Source organism: Lampris incognitus, chromosome 2 (genome assembly GCF_029633865.1).
Source record: "Lampris incognitus isolate fLamInc1 chromosome 2, fLamInc1.hap2, whole genome shotgun sequence".
Classification (NCBI taxonomy): domain Eukaryota; kingdom Metazoa; phylum Chordata; class Actinopteri; order Lampriformes; family Lampridae; genus Lampris; species Lampris incognitus.
This window is the reverse complement of record NC_079212.1, coordinates 40326443-40347619: the sequence shown is the minus strand read 5'-3', so window position 1 is coordinate 40347619 and position 21177 is coordinate 40326443. Positions and strand designations below refer to the sequence as shown.

General features: G+C 45.0%; 1 protein-coding gene across 2 annotated transcripts in view; it reads right to left on the bottom strand.

Moving 5' to 3' along the window:
• Window positions 1-21177, bottom strand: part of prkcz (protein kinase C, zeta) — a 157233-nt gene that overhangs the window by 20898 nt on the left and 115158 nt on the right. For both annotated transcript variants that reach the window (XM_056273162.1, XM_056273163.1), the window contains 4 exons: window positions 20998-21085; window positions 19855-19974; window positions 12882-12961; window positions 11414-11503 (listed from right to left, as the gene is read on the bottom strand). In XM_056273162.1, the coding sequence (XP_056129137.1) occupies window positions 11414-11503; window positions 12882-12961; window positions 19855-19974; window positions 20998-21085 (378 nt within the window). The remainder of the gene's footprint in view (window positions 1-11413; window positions 11504-12881; window positions 12962-19854; window positions 19975-20997; window positions 21086-21177) is intronic.

The following is a 21177-nucleotide window of genomic DNA, read 5'->3' as shown; positions in this document are numbered from 1 at the left end:
TGCTCCTCCATCTCGTGCGTTCGCGGGGTGGTCAGGATCCTTATCAGGATCGTTCACTGGCTGAGTTGGACGTTGTTCTCCTCTAATTGTGACAATGTTGTGGAGAATCACACATGCCAAAATATTGTCACGTGCCCTTTCTGGGGTGACCCTGAGCCTATGTGGGCACTGAAACTGGGCCTTGAGCATCCCACTGGTCATCTCCACCCTGACTCGCGTCCTGCAGTAAGCCAAGTTAAAACGTTGCTGCGGGCTGGGCTCAGTCAGGATCAAGGTAGGGGGTTCGGAAAATAGGGCTGGGGTACCCTCTGTCACCAAGCAGGTAACCATCGAGCTCTCCTATGATAATACGAGGATACAGTTTAAATTTCCAGTTGTAATAGGAGGAAACAAAATATTGATTATAACATATCGACACCACGGGTAAATCTAGCACTCAGTGTACACTCACAAAAACACTCACTTCAACGCACAAACCCAGGCCTCTTTGCTTCCACACTGCTGACGGTGTGGGATGTGGGCTGCATCACATATGATCTCCACGGTGCAGAAGTGTAATTAGCAGCAGTAGCTGTACTGTGGAGTATCTATCATTTGGACTGCCAAACGCTACTATTTAGGCCTACCTGCACATTAATGCTGTGGAAAGACTTCCCATTAACATAATCTCCTTCATTTACTGAAGGAGCTGTGATAGGAATAGGAGCGCCATCTATGCAGCCAATCACACCTGGAAACCCTAAAATATATCAAATTAACTAATTAGTGCTTCAAATCTCACAGCTTCATACAAAATCAATTAATTATTGCTTAGACTGATACCTGCAGTTCTGTGGGATTCCTCTTTGATGAGTCTTGTGGACTTGGGAACACCACAAAAGAGTACAGTAAACGCTTCAGTGCAAGAGTCACATCTCCGACAACCTGACAGACGGATACCTTAGAAATATGATCAGCATCACCAATTTTATAGTAAACTCCCATTGGCAAAAAAAAACAAAAACGAAGTGCAACACAAAGAATTAGTTCCAAACTGAGAGCATGTCTGCGATGTGTGACATGAACAAAATGAAGGCTGGGAGTATTGTTCAGATAAATGATCGATCGTGCAGAAAAACAGTAATGCTTCCAAACAGATACTCATCAGGGAATGATAAAACATGTGAGCGGGGTCTGATGACTCTCTCCCGACAGAGATTTCTGCGGCGTATTTGTGCTTCAATATCAAGTGGCTCTTGAAGAAAAGGACAGGCCATGTCTGACACTTGCTTCAGTCTGCAGGCTTCAGCTAGAGGAGGAGAGCCTCAGGTCTAGTTGAAGAAAACCTGTCAGCAAGCAGGTTATCTTCACAGAGTATGTTGCCATAGTAACTGACTCAGAGTTGGCTTTGTGAAACTGAAAACCCAGAGTTTCCTTCAACTCTGAGGCAACTAACTGAGTTTTCACGAAATCCACTCTCTGAAACAGGGCCCTGGAGAATTTGGAGGCCAAGGGAAACACCTTGAACACTTCATCATGTTCCTCAAACCATCCCTGAACAATGTGTGCAGTGTGGCAGGGCGCATTATCCTGCTGAAAGAGGCCACTGCCATCAGGGAATACCACTGCCATAAGGGGTGTACCTGTTCTTCAATAATATTTAGGTAGGTGGCACATGTCAAATTGATGTCCACATAAATGGCTGGACCCAGGGTTTCCCAGCAGAACATTGACCAGAGCATCACACTCTCTCCACCGGCTTGTCGTCTCCCTACAGTGCAACCTAGTTCCATCACTTACCTAAACCGCACACACGTACATGGCCATCCACGTGATCTAAGAAAATGCGATTCATGGGACCAGGCCACCTTCTTCCACTGCTCCAAGGTCGAGTTCTGATGCTTACGTGCCCATTGTAGGTGCTTTCAATGGTGGACAGAGGTCATCATGGAAACTGACCAGTCTGTGGCTACAGACCAGATGAGATAGCCTTCGTTGCCCTTGTGCATCGATGAGCCTTGGACGCCTAACAGCTGTAGCCGGTTTGGTCCTCCTCAGACCGCTGTTGGTAGGTACTCACCACTGCTAACTGGCAGTGGCCCACAAGCCTTGCCATTTCAGAGATGCTCTGGTAACAATTTGGCCCTTGTCAAAGTCACTCAGGTCTTTACTCCTACATCCAACACGTTGACTACAAGAACTGATTGTTCACTTACCATCTAATCTACCCAGACCTTGACATGTGCCCTTATTTGGAGATAATCAACATTGTTTAATTCACCTGTGAATGGTCATAATGTTTTGGCTCATCAGTGTATAATGGTAAGGAAGACGTTGGCAAGGAAGAAATGGGATAGTCAGAGAGATGAAGAAAGAAGACGGGAGTACAAGGAGATGCAGTGTAAAGCGAAGAGAGAGGTGGCAAAGGCGCATGGTGAGTTGTATGAGAGATTAGACACTAAGGAAGGAGAAAAGGACTTGTACCAATTGGCTAGACAGAGGGACTGGGCTGGGAAGGATGTGCAGCAGGTTAGGGTGATCAAGGATAGACATGGAAATGTGCCGACTAGTGAGGAGAGTGTGTTGAGAAGGTGGAAGGAGTACTCTGAGGGGCTGATGAATGAAGAAAATGAGAGCGAGGGAAGGTTGGGTGATGTGGGCATAGTGAATCATGAAGTGCCGTGGATTAGCAAGGAGGAAGTGAGGGCAGCTATGAAGAGGATCAAGAGTGGAAAAGCATTTGGTCCAGATGACATACCTATGGAAGCATGGTGATGTTTAGGAGAGAAGGCAGTGGAATTTTTAACTACAACCCCTAATCAGAAAAAGTTAGGACGGTATGTTAAATAAAAATTAAAACTGAGAACAGTGATTTGTAAATTATCTTTGGCACATATGACATTGAAAACAACACAACAGCACATTATTTGACGTTTTACCTCATGAATCTTATAATTTTTTGAAAAAAATGGGACAGTAAAGCATTTACCACTTTGTAATGCTGCCATTCCTTTTCACAACACTTAAAAAATGTTTAGGAGCTGAACACATCAAGTGATAAAGCGTTTCAGGTGTAATTTTGTCCCATTTTTCCTGTAAACAAGTCTTAAGGTATGCAACAGTACAGGGTCTTCTTGTCGTATTTTGCATTTCAAAGTGTGCCACATACTCTGTTGGGGACAGGTTGGGACTGCGGGCAGGCCAGTCTGGCACCAGCGCCCTCTTCTTCCGCAGCCATGCCTTTGTAATGTGTGTGGAATTTGGCTTTGCATTGTCTTGTTGAAATATGCATGGGCGTCCCTGGAAAAGATGCCGTTTTGAAGGCAGCATATGTTGCTCCAAAATCTCTATGTGCTTTTCTGCATGAATGGTTCCATCACAGAAGTGTAAGTTACCTTTGCCAAGGGCACTTACACAACCCCATACGATGACAGACCCTGGCTTTTGGACTTGCTGCTGGTAACAGCCTGGATGGTCCTTTTCCTCTGGTCCAGAGCACATGGCGTTCATCTCTTCCACACAAAAAAACAAAAACCCAAAATACTGTTTCATCTGATCACAATGCAGGTTTCAGCTGTGTGATGGGCCATCCCAGATGCCTCCAAGCCCAGAGAAGTCGACAGCACTTCTAGACATGGTTAACGTAAGGCTTCCTTTTTGCACAGTAAAGTTGTAACTGGCATTTGTGGATGTAAGTACATATTGTGCTTGACAAAGGTTTGCCAAAGTAATGCTGAGCCCATGTGGTTATATCACTTATGGAAGAATGACGGTTCTTGATGCAATGCCGTTTGAGGGATCGGAAAGCATGGTTATTCAGCTTAGGCTTGCACCCTTGCCCCTTAAGCACTGAAATTCCTCCTGATGCCTTGACTCTTTGAATCGTTATGCAACGTAGAGGGTGAAATATTCAAATCCCTTCCTAGCTTTCTTTGAGGAACATTGTTTTTAAACACTGCAATAATTTTCTCATGCATTTGTTGGCAAACTGGTGATCCTAGGCCCATCTTTGCTCCTAAAGGACTAGGCCTTTCCTGGATGCTGCTTTTGTACCAAATCAGGATTACAATCACCTGGTGACATCACCTGTTTCAAATCACATCATTATTTAATTGTTTTACCTCATTACTAGCCCTAAATTGCCCCCTTCCCAACTTTTTTTGGAATGTGCTGCAGGCCTGAATGGCAGGAATTGATGTATATTTACAAATGAAATGAAGTTGACCAGAAAAAAAACATGAAATATGTTGTATTCATGCTGTCTGCAATGAAATACAAGTCAAAGTAGATAAAATTTAGAAATCTAATTTAAAAAAAAATTATTTGCATTTTCCATAACGTCCCAACTTTTATCGAGTTGGCTTTGTAGATTCCTTAACACAATCTTGGAAAGTGAGAAGATGCCTGAGCAGTGGAGAAGAAGCGTACTGGTACCGATTTCAAGAATAAGGGTGAAATGACAGCACGAACTCACGTTCGCGGCAGCCTCCCCCAGTTCCGACTATGCAGTGTCTTTATCCATGTCTATGTCTGCATCTGAGTTTGTGTCATCGGGTGAAGAATTATGTCTGTGATCGTCGATTTCGTTTGATGGCTGGGAGAGCTGGCATTAGATCGGCTGGGAGAGCTTGGTCTGCTGCGTCCTGTGGGCCGAGGGACCAGAAACACCGAGGGTGGTCTGACAGGACGCGGATGCAGGGCAGGCTAAGCTAACTGCTAGCCCATGCAGACCAGCGGTTCCGCTAACACCGAGGGCGGTCTGGCGGCCGCTTCGCCTGGCGTCAACTGTGCAGTGTATTTGTCTGCGTCTGCGTTTGTGTCATCGTGTGGGGTATGGGGGAGGTGTGTCGGAGGTGTCTGGCTGGGGGAGCTGGCGTTGGATCAGCTGAGGGAGCCTGGTCTGTTGCATCCGGTAGGCCCAGGGACCACGGCCTCCCGCCTGGAGCTGCACCTGAGGAGGAAGCACCGAGGGCGGTCTGACTGGATGTGGGAGTGGGGCAGGCTGGGCTAGCTGCTAGCCCCTGCAGACTGGCTGTTCCGACAGTCATCCTGGCTGGCGTTCACTCTCCTGGACTGTTTTTTTTAATGTATGTGTTAGTTTGGATATATGGGTTTTTTGCAGTTCTTTTAGTTTACAGATATGTGTTTTTGTCATTGTGTTGCATTGCTGTGGGCGGGGGGAAATTATGTTTTGTTTCATTTCATGTGCACAAGTGCATCAAATGAAACGACAAAGTGTTTCTGATTCTGAAGATCAAGATTGTCAAGATGACGGATATATTGGGAGAAGGATGCTGAAAATGGAGCTGCCAGGCAAGAGGAAAAGAGGAAGGCCAAAGAGGAGGTTTACGGTTGTGGTGAGAGAGCACATGCAGGTGGCTGGCATGATGGAGGAAGATGCAGAAGACAGGAAGAGATGGAAACGGATTATCTGCTGTGGCGCCCCCTAACTGGAGCAGCCAGAAGTAGTAGTAGTAGTAGTGGTAGTAGTAGTGTATAATGGTAAGGTTAGTATTGTCATGGAAATCATCAAGTCTTGTGTGTGGTTTTTGCACATTTCTATAAGAGCCAAAGATCATGAAGTATTTCTACAGTGCCTGGTACATCCTATGTTACAAACATTTATCTTTCACCGTGGTCCATAAAAGAAGACCATCACTGTGGTCCCACATGCCAAGATGACAATGCTAACCACACAAAAAATTCAGGAGCGGCGTCATGAACATAAAAAGGAAGTGAAATACCTTCCATGACTGCCCTGTTCCTAAGATGTAAACATCACTGAGCCTTTGTGGGAGGTGTGCAATGGAGATTTAAACATCCTCCACCCTGCAAAGCACTGCAAGCTTCTGTGATCAAAACTGCTCCAATATTTCACTAATATTTCAATATACAGGATTTCCGTTTTGTTAATCCACTTCGTGTATTTCAGCTCTCTGTTCTTTCAGCTCAAATTCGTTGGCACATCTACAACTCCATAGGGACAGGTTTCCATAAGTGCAGAGAAATTAACGTACAAGTTATGATGTGACTGGTTACTGTAACGTTGTGTCAGGAGTGACTTCCTTTTCCTGTCTAAGTGCAATCTGGATCAACAGGCTCATCGCACATCAGCGTTCCTGTAGGTGCCAAATTATCGAAACTCCTCTCAAAATGAGGAGAAGGAAAGGCAATCGTATCGGTGTGACAGTTCCTTGGCACAAAAGAACTGTGTTTCTGGTGTGCAGACCAGGGACGGTAAATGAGATTCAAAAAATGTTGTATCTTCACAGGGAAAAAAAAAAAGCACTCCCTCAGGGAACTACCTGATTAATATTAATATGCCACAACAATGGCAGTCAAAAGAGCTCCCGCGTGTGAGTCCTGTCAGGTCTGCAGATAGGTTCCCTGTTATAGGGGCAGGGTGCGCCAGCCCTACACCGCTATGGTGCCGTCACCACACGCTCTCACTCTGTCAAAGCTTTGTCAAGTTGTTTTCCTCTCGTGTGTGTGTGTGTGTGTGTGTGTGTGTGTGTGTGTGCGTGCGTGCGTGCGTGCGTGCGTGCGTGTGTGTGTGTATGTGTGTGTGTGCGCGCGCGCGCACAGAGGTGAAACTACCATATATGCAGGTAATGCAGCAGCATTGTGGCCCACAACAGTTAAGGGCCCGCATGAATGGACCCCTATTTATCTTGCTTCTACTGTATCAAAGATCTCGAGCACTGAGTCTATGATATATGCTATGCCCAAAAATGTGCAGGGTGGGGTGCCCGGGTATCGTAGCGGTCTATTCCGTTGCCTACCAACACGGGGATCCCGGTTCGAATCCCCGTGTTGCCTCCGGCTTGGTCGGGCGTCCCTACAGACACAATTGGCTGCGTCTGCGGGTGGGAAGCCAGATGTGGGTATGTGTCCTGGTCGCTCTGGTCGGTCGCAGCAGCTGTTCGGGGGGGGGGGGGGGGGCGTGATCCTCCCACGCACTACGTCCCCCTGGTGAAACTCCTTAATGTCAGGTGAAAAGAAGCGTTTGGCGACTCCACATGTATCGAAGGAGGCATGTGGTAGTCTGCAGCCCTCCCCGGAAGGGCAGAGGGGGTGGAGCAGTGACCAGGATGGCATGGAAGAGTGGGGTAATTGGCTGGATACAATTGCGGAGAAAGGGGGGGGATGTGCAGTGTGCCTGCACATAATTATGGACATGTGTACTACTGCGTAGCAAAATGCACACAGAAGAGTTAGCTAGCTGGCAAAGTGTTCAGACTTCGTAAAGCCAAAAGCCTGGAGAGTGTGCCTATGATGTAAGTAGGACTTGTATATTATTTATCTGACTAGTAAGTGTTTTGTGCTTATAAAGGCCTATACGCAGACATGAAGAATACTGTCAATGTCTGGGTACGCCACCCCTGATGGTTTTCATCTGGGTCAAGGTGCGCTTGCCACCGACTATGTTTTCATCTGTTATGATGCTCCAGCCCCAGAGTTAGTTAAGTGGGCTAGTCTATCCCTGTCATGGCCTTGCTATTATGACTTCTCTTCTATAGCACGGCAGACTCCTAGTAATCATTTCATGTAGGCATTAACTGTGCTGTTGCTGGTCATTTTAAAGCTGCATCCTTTCCCTTCTTTCACTCGCTACTGACATGATGTTATGTTGCGTCTGATTTTGATGGGCCGGCCAGGGCCCGCTTTGACCATCTTTTACTGGGGACCGGCACTGACTCGCTATGCCTGTGTGTGTGTGTGTGTGTGTGTGTGTTTTGGCAGGGCACAGAACTCTCTCTGCTTTGATATTTTTCACATGCTTTCCTTTGGTGTACACTTCACAGGCACTGTGGCAGCACTCATTAATTTTTTTCCTCCCGTTTAATGGCCCCTTCCCACCTCAACCTAATTATCCCATGAGGGACACCGTACTGTAAATACGATAATGTGGAAATGGCTTCATTTAACTCATCTTACAGGGGTGTTAAGAGTATCAGTAGAGTAATCTTTGTGCTTTTTTAACAGTAATTAAAGCCATAAAGTTCCTTGGCTATTCCAGTCCAGCATAGTGTACGTAGCTTGTTGTCAATGATATGATTTCTGCTTCTGGTGAGGGAAGATGGTGGCACGAATTCACGTTTGCAGCGGCCTCACCCAATACCGATTACGCAGTGTCCTTGTCCACGTCTGCGTCTAAGTTTGGTTTTGTTTGATGGCTGGGAGAGCTGGCGCTGGATTGGCTGGGAGAGCTTGGTCTGTGCGTCCTGTGGGCCCAGGGACCACGGCCCTGCCTGGAGCTGTGCCTGAAGAGGAAACACCAAGGGCAGTGACAGGACGTGGGAGCGGGGTAGGCTAAGCTAACTGCAAGCCCATGCAGACTGGCAGTTCCGATACCACCGATGGCGATCTAGCAGCGGCCTCGCCTAACCTTGACTGTGTTTTTAGTGTGATCGTGTGGAGTGCGGGGAGGTGTGTCGAAGGTGTCTGGCTGGGAGAGCTGGCGTTGGATCGGCTGAGGGAGCCTGGTCTGTTGCGTCCGGTGGGCCCAGGAACCACGGCCCTGCCTGGAGCTGCACCCGAAGAGGAAACATTGAGGGCAGTATGGCAGGAAGTGGAAGCGGGGCAGGCTATGCTAACTGCTAGCCACTGCAGACTGGCAGTTATGACAGTCATCCTGGATGGCAATCGTTCTCCTGGACAGTTGTTTTTTTGTTTAGCTAGGATATATGTTAGTTTGGATATATGTGTTCTTGTAGTCTGGGTCTTTAATACTGAGACACATTTTGTTAAATTTACTGTGATCTGCAAATGAAGGCAACCGATGAGAATAATCAGTAAAGTGGTTTCTAATAGGAATAGACGCCTACTGGAAAATATCACTGACTAACAGGAAACCCCCCCCCAAAAAACGAACAAATACAGCCAATATTCAAATGCAACATACATGTAAATTGAATTCAAATTCAAGTCACTATGTTTTTAAAGTCAGTGTAAATCTGTCCTCCACCTGTACCAGTCAATTTTTTTACAAGAACAATTTTGCTTGTCACGCTCCACCTACAAAACATTGTCCTTGCTTGTCAGTTTGTTTGGGCTTTGTGCAAAGACACTTGAGATCCTGCTTGTGTGAGTGCAGGGAGAAGTGCCAGTCCCTCCAGAGAGCCAGGGGAGGACGGGTGAAGAGGAGCTCGAGGAAGAGTCAAGCTGAGGTAGGAAGCTGCCAGCTTTTTTTTTCTTCTGTGCAACAAGTGACGTCAGAGCAGAGCCCATGTGCATGTGTGTATATACGTGTGTGTGTGTGTGTGTGTGTCAGCATGTGCGTCATTAGGAATTCACTTTTATTTCTTTTGTTGCGCCGCGAGAGGGGGAAGGCACTTTGTTGCGCACAGCGGTGGTCTGAACATATCTACAACTGTCTCGTTCATTTTTTATGCACTCACACACGCAAACACATAAAAAAGGTTTCCACCCCTCACTGATGTTCAGGGATTGTGGGGGAAAGAAAGAGAGATGGAGAACTCTGTACATTATTTACACTCTCAATATCATAGAGATGGCATCATCAAATTCAACAAAGCCAAGTCAAGATGTAAAGCAAAAGCTGTGCCACATCCACAAGGTGTTTAGAGGTGTTATATTTGGTTGAGCAATATTTTTTTGTTCTGGTTTATTTTTGTTTTTTCGTCTCGTTTGGTTTTTGAGATATTGAACTGACAGGTTGTGGAGTCAAATCACAGATCAGATACCAACAGCTCTGGCAGGATAACTTCTGCACAGCAACACAATTATTGACAGCACAAGTATTGTGCACAAATATTGAAATGTCCACTAACTGTTCATCAGCAACCGTTTTTGTCCAAATTAGTAGTAATCATCAGCCTTCAACACTGTTTCCCACACCATCTCAACAGCTTATTTGAATACCTAGGCCTCACTGGTGTAGCTCTCTCCTGGTTCCAGTCATATCTCACCAACAGGAAACAATTTGTCACCATCAGAAACTCCAATTCCGCCCTAGCCCCAGTCAACCAAGGCGTGCCACAAGGCTCTGTGCTTGGACCCCTCCTCTTTACCATCTACATGCTCCCCCATTGGGCAGATCAACCACTACCATGGTTTAAGTTTCCATTGTTACGCTGATGACACGCAGTTTTATCACAGCACTAGACCATCCTCTCAGCTCCTCCCACAATCCCTTGTTAACTGCCTCCACCAAATAAAAATCTGGATGTCATCAAATCTACTCAAGCTAAAAACCAATAAGACTGAACTCATGGTTGTGGCTTCCAAGGCGCTGCTACGAAAGGTTGGAGATCTTCTCCTTGGCTTGGATGGCTGCTCCATCTGCCCATCCCCAGAAGTCTGCAACCTTGGTGTCATTATAGACTCTACCCTCTCATTCCAGTCACACATCAAATCTGTCACCAAATCTGCTTTCTTTCACCTCAAAACCATCTCCAGACTCTGACCATTACTCTCAGACTCCGTGGCAAAGACCCTCATCCATGACTTCATCACCTCCTGCCTGGATTATTGCAATGGAATCCTGTCTGGGGTACCTAGCAAATCCCTAGACAGGCTTCAGTATGCGCAGAATTCAGCTGCCAGGGTGCTCATCCGCACCAAGCCCTGGCAACACATCACTCCCACCCTTGTCCACCTTCACTGGCTCCCGATCAAATCCCACATTTGTTATAAAATCCTCCTCCTCACCTATAAATCCCTCCATTCCCATACCCCCCAGTACCTAGCAGACCTCCTGAACCCCTATATTCCATCCCAGAATCTGTGGTCCGCACACACGGGCCTGCTTTCCATCCCTCACACCAGCCTGAGGACTTTTGGGGATAGAGCCTTTAGTGTGGCAACCCCCACCGTTTGGAACTCTATTCCAGCAGAGATTCGCAATGCTCCTTCTTTGGACAATTTTAAAAGACTACTGAAAACCTACCTTTTTACTTAGGCCTATAGTCTGTAGTCTTTTGATCTTTGTTTTAATCTTTTTTCCTTATCTAGTGAAAAAGCGTCCTTGGGTTCCTTGAAAGGCGCTATATAAAAGTAAGTTGTTGTTGCTAAAATTATTACAACAAAAACTGAACCAAAGCAGTGCAATGGGATGGTAAATTATGTTATATATGCAATAAACTGTTTTATAATTATGTTGTTGATTCTATCCAACAAGCCCAGTAGCCTCCAACTGGTGTATTCTCCATTTAAGATTAAGGCAGCAGATAAACTAGAGACTCACAAGGGTGAAATCAGGAATCTGAGTACAGGATCTGTACTGACGGTCAGATAACACTTGGCACAGTACACTCAGTACTAAAAGTACTTAGGACTGAATAAAGCTTAGTTTTTAAACACATTTACTGAACAGACCACACTATGTGCAAATGCCAACAGATAAGCCCTCCCACAGAAGACAAAGCCACAGGTCTCCGTCTTTGACCTGGATTTTCTTCCAGTTTCTTACCTGGTCCCAGTCAATACTGCGGAAAAATGTGTGCGCCTTAATGTCTGTGAAGCCCGTCTGCACCTGGCATCCGAGCCGCTCTTTAGGGTCCTGTTGGAAAGAAGACAACAGGTCAGCAAATTAACAGAGAGCATACCTATGAGGGTTTTTTTTTTGTAAATTTAACCTGTTTTACTTTACTAGTTTTGTTTTCTAACATTATGTGGATTTAAAAATGAAGCCAGATTTGCAGTAGGCCTACATAAAATACAATGGTGAGTTCACTCACATCAAATACAATATTTGGGAAGCATTGTAGATTATTTATCATAATTTTGTAACACACACACACACAGAGTTCCAAGGGTTTATAGACTAGTATGGATACATACATACTAGTACACTAGTATATATATATATATATATATATATATATATATATATATATATATGATTGCTTATAGCATGAAACAGGCTTGTACTGTCTCATAAAGAATTTACTTGACACACTGGATTATATTTCTTATTATAGTCAAATATTATATATATATAATGTTGTTTTTGTTTTTTCCTAAATAGATTAATTTTTTCTGAGATATTCTTAGCTCATTTGACAGAGAATTCCAGCAATAGCCGCAAGGCCAATGTTGTTACTTATTAATTTAACCCTCTGTTTGGGGTGTGCTCCATGTATGCATGTACACATTTGTATGCACGTCTAGCTCCTTGTACCCCCCTCGACGCTCTCTTCATCAGAACAATTATGGGAATGACTTACAAAGACTAAGTGCATGTGAAAAGCCACAAGGCTGTTTGCACAAAGAAGAGCCCTCTGGTGCATCACAGCGATACCAACTCCCCACCCCACTCATCCTATACATTTAGTAGAGCTATCATACACACACACACACACACATACACACACACACACATACACACACACTTTCTTTTTTTTTTTTCAAAATTTATTTCTGATTGTTCCCTTTTTTCTCCCAATTTAGTGGCCAATTGATCCCTATTTTAATTCAAACACCCACCCTCATATTGCATGCGTTCGCCAACTGCATCTCTCTGGCCGGCAGTCTCGAAGGAAAGCGCCTCCCCACTTTCGTGACAAGGCGAATCCAGGCCGAACCACTGTTTTTCCGACACACACAGAGATGCATTCACATGACGAACACAAGCCGACTCCGCCCCCCTCCCGAAGACAGCGTTGCCAATGATTGCTGCTTCATCGAGTCCGGCCATAGTCGGATCTGACGAGACCGGGGCTCGAACCCCAGTCCCCAGTGGGCAACTGCATCGACACCAAGCCGATGCTTAGACCGCTACGCCACCGCAGACCAAACACACACACTTTCTACGGGCAAAAAAAAAGAAAGAAAAGAAAAGTCCCTTATGCAGTAAGAGGTCTCAGCCATATTCTGATAAATGCGGACAGAGCTGCTGTTAACAAACACACAACTGATTGATGGTGGACCACTCTCACCTTGTTTAGAAAGCCCTTGAGCACGCTGGCAGCTTTCACCGACAAAGACCTTGGGATGCGAATGGGCTTCTCAAGAATAACTGTTGGGGGGGGGCGAGGTAAGGACAGAAAGAGAGAGGGAGAGAGAAAGGAAAAGGACAATCATGAGAAGGGGAGGAAGACAATTGGTGACTCACAATCTGCCCGCCTGTCTGCTGTGTGGGAGTGAAAAGGAAAGAGAGGAGGAGGAGAAGGAGGAGAGAAAGTAGGGACTCTAGTCTGTTCTTTCCATGGTCAAGCTGATGTTGCTGTTCACACAGCCTTGACTCTCCCAGCCTGACGGTGTTATACTGATTACGAAATAGAAAAATAAAAGCACTCTAACAATCCAGGTTTTTTTTAGCATACATTTTTGAATTGTTACTCAAAGAGGTGTATGTTCCTGCATACATCCATGTTACCGGGCTGCTCTGCTACCTTGGCAAATCTTTCAGTTTACTCAAGACAAAATCAATGTTGGGGCATGAAACATTCTAGGTGGATATAATCCACAGAAACAGTTATTTGTTGGTATTTATTGTGGAAGACTGGTTCAGACTCTTTTTCAAGACAACAATTTTCTTTTTCTTTTGTAAAAAAAGATATCCCTGGGCATCTGGGAAGTGTAGCGGTCTATTCCGTTGCCTACCAACAGGGGGATCGCCGGTTCGAATCCCCGTGTTACCTCCGGCTTGGTCAGGCGTCCCAACAGACACAATTGGCCGTGTCTGCAGGTGGGAAGCCAGATGTGGGTATGTGTCCTGGTTGCTGCACTAGCGCCCCCTCTGGTCGGTCGGGGCGCCTGTTTGGGAGGGAGGGGGAAGTTGGGGGGAAGCATGATCCTCCCATGCGTTACGTCCTCCTGGTGAAACTCTTCACTGTCAGGTGAAAAGAAGTGGCTGATGACTCCACATGTATGGGAGGAGGCATGTGGTAGTCTGCAGCCCTCCCCAGATCGGGAGAGGGGTGGAGCAGTGACTGGGGCGGCTCAGAAGAGTGGGGCAATTGGCCAGACACAATTGGGGGGGAAAATCCCCCAAAAAAGATATCCCTGCCTTTCAGTATTATCTCACTATCAGGCTTGGGGAGTAATGGAATACAGTAACAGGCATTAAGTAATCGCGCTTGTTAATATTGCCACCCGTTGCTTAAATCGTCCTGTTTTTTATAAGGAAATTAAGTGTTCTTTGCTGAACCGAGTATGATTTGTTCCGTATTCTCACAACCGGAGAACTGCGGTGGTTTATCAGTGCAGTTTCCCCGGGGTACCAGGACCACATGGCCTAAGTCCTAAAATTTTTATTTCCTAACAAAATTATATAATTTGGTTTGATAATAAATGTACAAAGTACATTGCAAATTTGTACAATAGTACATTGTTATGTTCACTGAATTTATTTTGTGTGTTGCTTTTGTTTGCCAGTAAAGCACTTAACTGAAACATTATGTGGCTTCATGTCTGTTTTCAAGAGACATGTTACTCCAACTAGGTCTACTTATGGTAGGCAGTCGTCTAACCTACTGTATACGTACATCCCTTTACATGAACCTTTTAAGCCTGGCACACTCTGAACCAATACTACACTGTGTGTGCATCCATAGAATCAGGGAAATTGTTATTTATTAAAAAAAAAAAAAGCAACCTTTTCCACTGAGGTAGGGGGTCATGGAGCCTGAGGAGGTGGTCCTAGGGGCTGAGATGGGATAGGGTTAACTGTCCCTAATTTTTCTGAGCTAAAGGTGGCAACCCTACTGACAGGCTACCCAGTTTTGTATCTGTGGCACCTTCTTTTACTCTGGCTTGCATATGGGTTGACCAGATACCAACAAACCAAATGTGGGACAAATAGTGTGTTTGTGTGGGACAAAACGTACTTTAATGTGGGATCCATAGGCCTACTGCCTGAATTTCTTTTATGATGTTCTTTTTGACAGTTCAGTAGGTGGACACCTGATTTGTTGATTAAAAAAAACGCTGGATACTCTTAATTCCTGTAGCAGGCCTAAAAGAGCGGGTGGGCGTGGGTGCCTTTAATCTACGCATTAAACTGCTACATTTTTTGATGCTTAAAAGCTTGGTGTCCCTGTTGTCCTTTCTGAGGTTACATTGTTTTGTTGTCTTACAAAATTCACTTAAGTAAAAGTCTTTTTATTGATATCTTTTATTTTGTCTTTTTTTTCATATTTGGCATTGAGGTAATCCAAAAGTAACTGAAAGTAATCTGATTACATTATTTTAATATTGTGATACTTGAGTAAGTAACTGAATACATTTTTCGACAGGTAATGAGTAATTATAACGGAATACATTTATAGAGTAGCCCTCCCAACCCTGCTCTCTATATATGTTGTAGGGATGAAACTCCATTAGCAGTCACAATACTGAACAGTGTTGTTAATCTCTGAAACGCTGCCAAAATTGTCTGCCGCTGACATCACCAGTGGACAATCCATGAATGTGAAAACTTAATTCCCCGGTTTGTCAATAGGCTGCAATGAATAAGCAAATGTGAACATCAATACGACATACAGTACAGCTGTATAATACAGTATTGTTACTCACATTTTCACAAATATATATCTCTATACCTAATAGCTCTTCATCTGGTAGACCTTCCTTCTAGTCTCTCTGCTACAGTCATCTAAAGCCAGAATAAAACACAGGGCCTGGTAGCGGCTGACCAAGGCACTGAGAGGTCCCTTGCCTTCGGGAAGAGAGTGTCCCCTGCTCTTGGTCTCAAACTGCTTGTTTATGCTTGCCCGAATAATGGCATTCACACCGGATGGGGGTTTTGGATGTTGCTCTGACAGTCCTGCCATGCAAGCTGGCTGAGTTCCAGGCGGGAGGCGTCGGTTCGCCTGTGGACAGAGGGAGAGTGGTGGCATCTGGTGGGGCTGAGATGCCCGGGGGAAGGGGGATAGAAATAGAGAGGTGAAGAGGCTAAAGCTAGAAGCTAAGCTTGAGCTGCCTACTATCATGACCGTCTACAAAGCAGCAGAATAATACCACCACTTGGGTTAGGAAACACAGAGCACGGGGGGGGGGGGGTTGTCCTTGGTCTGCTATTTGTTGGTTTAAAACCTGCCATGTACCGCTACTCTTACTTCTCTTGACCATTATTTTATGTCTGATTTCCTTCATGTTTCTTTGAAGGTCAGTTGTTGAAATGCACATTTGTTTTTTTCTTCTTTCTTTTTTAATGAAAATGGAAATTAGTGTGGATTTGGATGCCACCCTGTGACTGGTCCACCTCGGTGGCAGAAGCCTTTGCCAGTCTCTGTGCGCCTGTCTGTCTATAGCTCTGGGGTTGGCACTGGTAGCACCAATACCTAGCGTAAGGCCTGGCACAAGGTCTACATAGATGGCATATGGCGGAGCTGCTCCTATAGTGAAGGGGCCGGTATCCGTTGGGAGGCACACATCCAGGAGCATGTTGCTGAGCCCACAGGGGCATGAGGGGGATGATTCAGGTGACAGATGCTCCTCATGGTGCCATGCCATGCCTTCCACAGGCACGGTGGAGACATAATGCGTCACGGGAGGCTATAGTAGCATGGAGGAATGTCTGTTACAGCAGAGAAATTACTGGAGGGATGATGAGGGAAGCGGGCGTACTATGAAGGGGTACCATATGGTTTGAGCAAACACAAATGCGAAGCCGATGGGAGGCATTGTGGTAGCTTCTCCACCTTGCACCTCCCCGACAATTAGGACAGCCGATGTGATGCTAAAACGCCAACGTTTTACAAATATTTCTATTTATGGGTATATTCAACAATAAACCCATTCAAAAATTCAACCCTGTTTTTAGTGTGCATTTAGCATTCATGTAGTTAATCCCCATAAGCTCCTTGAAGGGGGAAAAAAATGAAACCATTTTCAGTGAGGCTTCTGTTGGTTGGAGCCAATTTTGACCAATGCAGAAGTATCTGCAAACTGCACATTTCTTAAATTTACATGGAATTATTGCATCCAAGATCTCCAAAATCTGGTGAAACTATACTGACATCTGATTTTTTTATCTACATAATACTGCTGTAGGTTACAGTGAACTTCAGCAATGATGGTGATACAGACGTCCATTGGAAATAATGACACATACAGACGTACATACACAAAATGGATGTACATCAAAGATCGGTCACACCTTGTAGCTTAAGACACATGTAATATATGTCAAGCAGCTACCATCAAACCTAGCATCTGCAACCTAGCATCATAATCTCTATTTCATGTTGGTGGTTCAGCTTTTATAGTCCTTCAAAATGTAGGGCTGAATGTAAAAAGTACTTCACCGGGTCAATTTACAAATCTGTAGGAAATGTCTCTCTATAAATAAGGATGTGTCTTTGTGGATGGTACCTAAATGTGGGCCTCAGCATTGGAGAAGGACTTGGGGATGACACTACTGGCATTAAATGTACCTTGGCTTATGTTGCTTTATGTTTACTCTTGATGGTTGTTTTTGTTTTTTTGGACCAAAGTCATCACAGGAAATATCAATCTTGTTCTTCTTTTGGCCTGCTCCCTGTTTCTCAGGGGTCGCCACAGAGGATTTTATAGTTTCCATCGATACCCTGTGAGGGCACAGCACCAATGGCGGCCACTGTCAATCCGGGCTTCGACCGAGCCGATATGGTCTTGTCAATCTGCATAATGATTTGGCAAAATTTTACGTCGGCTGCCCTTCCTGACACAACCACTAACCCTATGGAAAGGGGCACAGGTAAAGCACTGGATGCCATCCCAGTATTCATGGACTTGTGCCCATGCCTGTCGCCACGTCACGGGAAATATCAATCAATGGCCTTATTTCACACTACTGACCTGACCACTGAAAAACAGTAAGGGTGAAGTCAAATTGTTTTGAATCAATATTTTCCATAACAGAACATGTGATAGAATGAATGTGTCTCCTCCAACCCTTATCACCACCTTTGGCTTTGGCTGAAGCCCAGTTCACACATGTAAGAAGGGCATCTCTCTGTTATGCACCGTTTCTGAAATTTGTTGAACTAATAGTAGCCTCAATCATCAGCTAAAAGACTGAAGTTGAGCAAAAAATACAAATTGAGTTACTGAAATATGATCTTATCAAGTGAGCTAATAAAACGTGATTCTAGTGAAATAACCTCAAATATACCGCTACCCATCTTAATGAAGCATGCAGAAAGATTCTCCAAGTCTTGAGATTTTACACAGGTGTATAAACCACCTTTTTATCCTGTTTTATCCAGAGATGATCTTGTCACTAAACAGTTGTCTTTGTCTACAAATATCCCAGTTTGCAAGGAAGGGACTGGTTCAGGGGAACAAAGAGGGAATATGAGAAATGTTCACAAAAACAGAACCATGTTTTTCTTAAGCAGAAATGTCCTCTTTTGGCATATGGAGACATCCATGGAGTCTTAAAAGTAGTCCTCCCCTACTGACTGATGATTACATTGGTAATCATCAAAAATTGCCATTTGAGAAATTTGATTCCCTACAGCAGTAGTGCAAGAATTGCTATATATATACACTCACTGGCCACTTTATTAGGTACACCTTGCTAGTACCGGGTTGGACCCTCTTTTGCCTTCAGAACTGCCTTAATCCTTCGTGGCATAGATTCAACAAGGTACTGGAAACATTCCTCAGAGAGTTTGGTCCATATTGACATGATAGCATCACGCAGTTGCTGCAGATTTGTCGGCTGCACATCCATGATGCGAATCTCCCGGTCCACCACATCCCAAAGGTGCTCTATTGGATTGAGATCTGGTGACTGTGGAGGCCATTTGAGTACAGTGAACTCATTGTCATGTTCAAGAAACCAGTCTGAGATGATTTGAGCTTTATGACATGGCGCGTTATCCTGCTGGAAGTAGCCATCAGAAGATGGGAACACTGTGGTCATAAAGGGATGGACATGGTCAGCAACAATACTCAGGTAGGCTGTGGCGTTGACACGATGCTCAATTGGTACTAAGGGGCCCAAAGTGTGCCAAGAAAATATCCCCGACACCATTACACCACCACCACCAGCCTGAACCGTTGATACAAGGCAGGATGGATCCATGCTTTCATGTTGTTGACGCCAAATTCTGACCCTACCATCCGAATGTCTCGGCAGAAATCGAGACTCATCAGACCAGGCAACGTTTTTCCAATCTTCTATTGTCCAATTTTGGTGAGCCTGTGCGAATTGTAGCCTCAGTTTCCTGTTCTTAGCTGACAGGAGTGGCACCCGATGTGGTCTTCTGTTGCTGTAGCCCATCTGCCTCAAGGTTCGACGTGTTGTTCGTTCAGAGATGCTCTTCTGCATACCTCGGTTGTAATGAGTGGTTATTTGAGTTACTGTTGCCTTTCTGTCAGCTTGAACCAGTCTGGCCATTCTCCTCTGACCTCTGGCATCAACAAGGCATTTTCGCCCACAGAACTGCCGATCACTGGATATTTTCTCTTTTTCGGACCATTCTCTGTAAACCCTAGAGATGGTTGTGCGTGAAAATCCCAGTAGATCAGCAGTTTCTGAAATACTCAGACCAGCCCGTCTGGCACCAACAACCATGCCACGTTCAAAGTCACTTAAATCACCTTTCTTCCCCATTCTGATGCTCGGTTTGAACTGCAGCAGATCGTCTTGACCATGTCTACATGCCTAAATGCATTGGGTTGCTGCCATGTGATTGGCTGATTAGAAATTTGCGTTAACGAGCAGTTGGACAGGTGTGCCTAATAAAGTGGCCGGTGAGTGTGTATATATATATATATATATATATATATATATATATATATATATATATATATGTGTGTGTGTGTGTGTGTGTGTGTGTGTGTGTGTGTGTGTGTGTGTGTGTGAGTGTATATAATTTTTTACACAGTTTTTAATTTCTGGAGCAGAGAGCTGCTGTCTTTGATATGAAGCCTCCTCTTGCCAGGTTTAGGTCATAGGTATGACCTCTGTCTCACCTTGGAAGAGATATTCTTCAGTGTTCATGTCAGGATTGTCAGTGATGATGTCGAAAGGTGACCTCCCAGCCATCATCTCAAACATCAGCACGCCCAGAGCCCACCAGTCCACGCTGAAGCCTGGTGGATGGGAGAAAACAACATACAGTGTACTTGATGCATGCTCAATAAGATGTCAATTAGATGAAGTGATGAAACATACGTAGTATCTGTCAATAAACGTTGTATCCAGATGAACTGATTCAACCTTCTTTGATGCAGTGTGCTGATTTTGAGCAGTCATCCAATAGTTGGGTGTGGCATTTAAAATTACTCCTTGAAATAAGTTTTGGGAATTTTACAATCCCAAACCTGGATATTTATATTTACACAGGTGTGATGAGACTCGTGGATTATACAGAGCCCCATTAATATAGTGTTGTTTGTTAAAAAGGAGGATGTGGTGGTTTACAAACTTGCAAACAACCAATTACAGTGGCCGTTGTACATTTTTATTATTATCTTTTTTTTTGTGGAATTTTCCCCCTTTTTCACCCCATTTGTATCCAGCCAATTACCCCACTCTTCCGAGCTCCACCCCCTCTGCCAATCTAGGGAGGTCTGCAGACTACCACATGTCTCCTCCGATACATGTGGAGTTGCTAGCTGCGTCTTTCACCTGACAGTGAGGCATTTCACCAGAGGGACGTAGCACGTGGGAGGATCCTGCTATTCCTCCCAGTTCCCCTTCCCCCCTGAACAGGCGCCCCGATCGACCAGAGGAGGCGCTAGTGCAGCGACCAGGACATATACCCACATCCGGCTTCCCAATCACAGACACGGCCAATTGTGTCTGTAGGGACGCCCGACCAAGCCGGAGGTAACACAGGAATTCGAACCGGCGGTCCCTGTGTTGGTAGGCAACGGAAAAGACTGCTACGCTACCCGGACGCCCCCGCCATTGTACATTATTAATAGACCCAAGACCCGAAAAGATGCCTGGTTTGTTCCCACCGAGCTATTCAAATTGAGCAGTACTCAAAGCCAATTTTCTCACCGAGGACATTTCAGCGACTGACATTTTGCTGACATGAGCACTCCTCCAAAAGGCATCTATGCGTCTTAGATATATTGCTGGTACATCTTGTTAACTTGAGTACTCACCATAGTCCTCTCCTCGGAGGATCTCTGGCGCTATGTAGTTGGGTGTTCCACAGAACGTGCTGGTAGTGTCCCCTGGTCTGATCCCCTCCTGAATTACAGACAGCAGTGGGAACCACCACAGACGGAATAGCGATTGCAAAGAGAAAAAAAAAGAAGTTGTGGTGAGAAAGAGAAATGTGA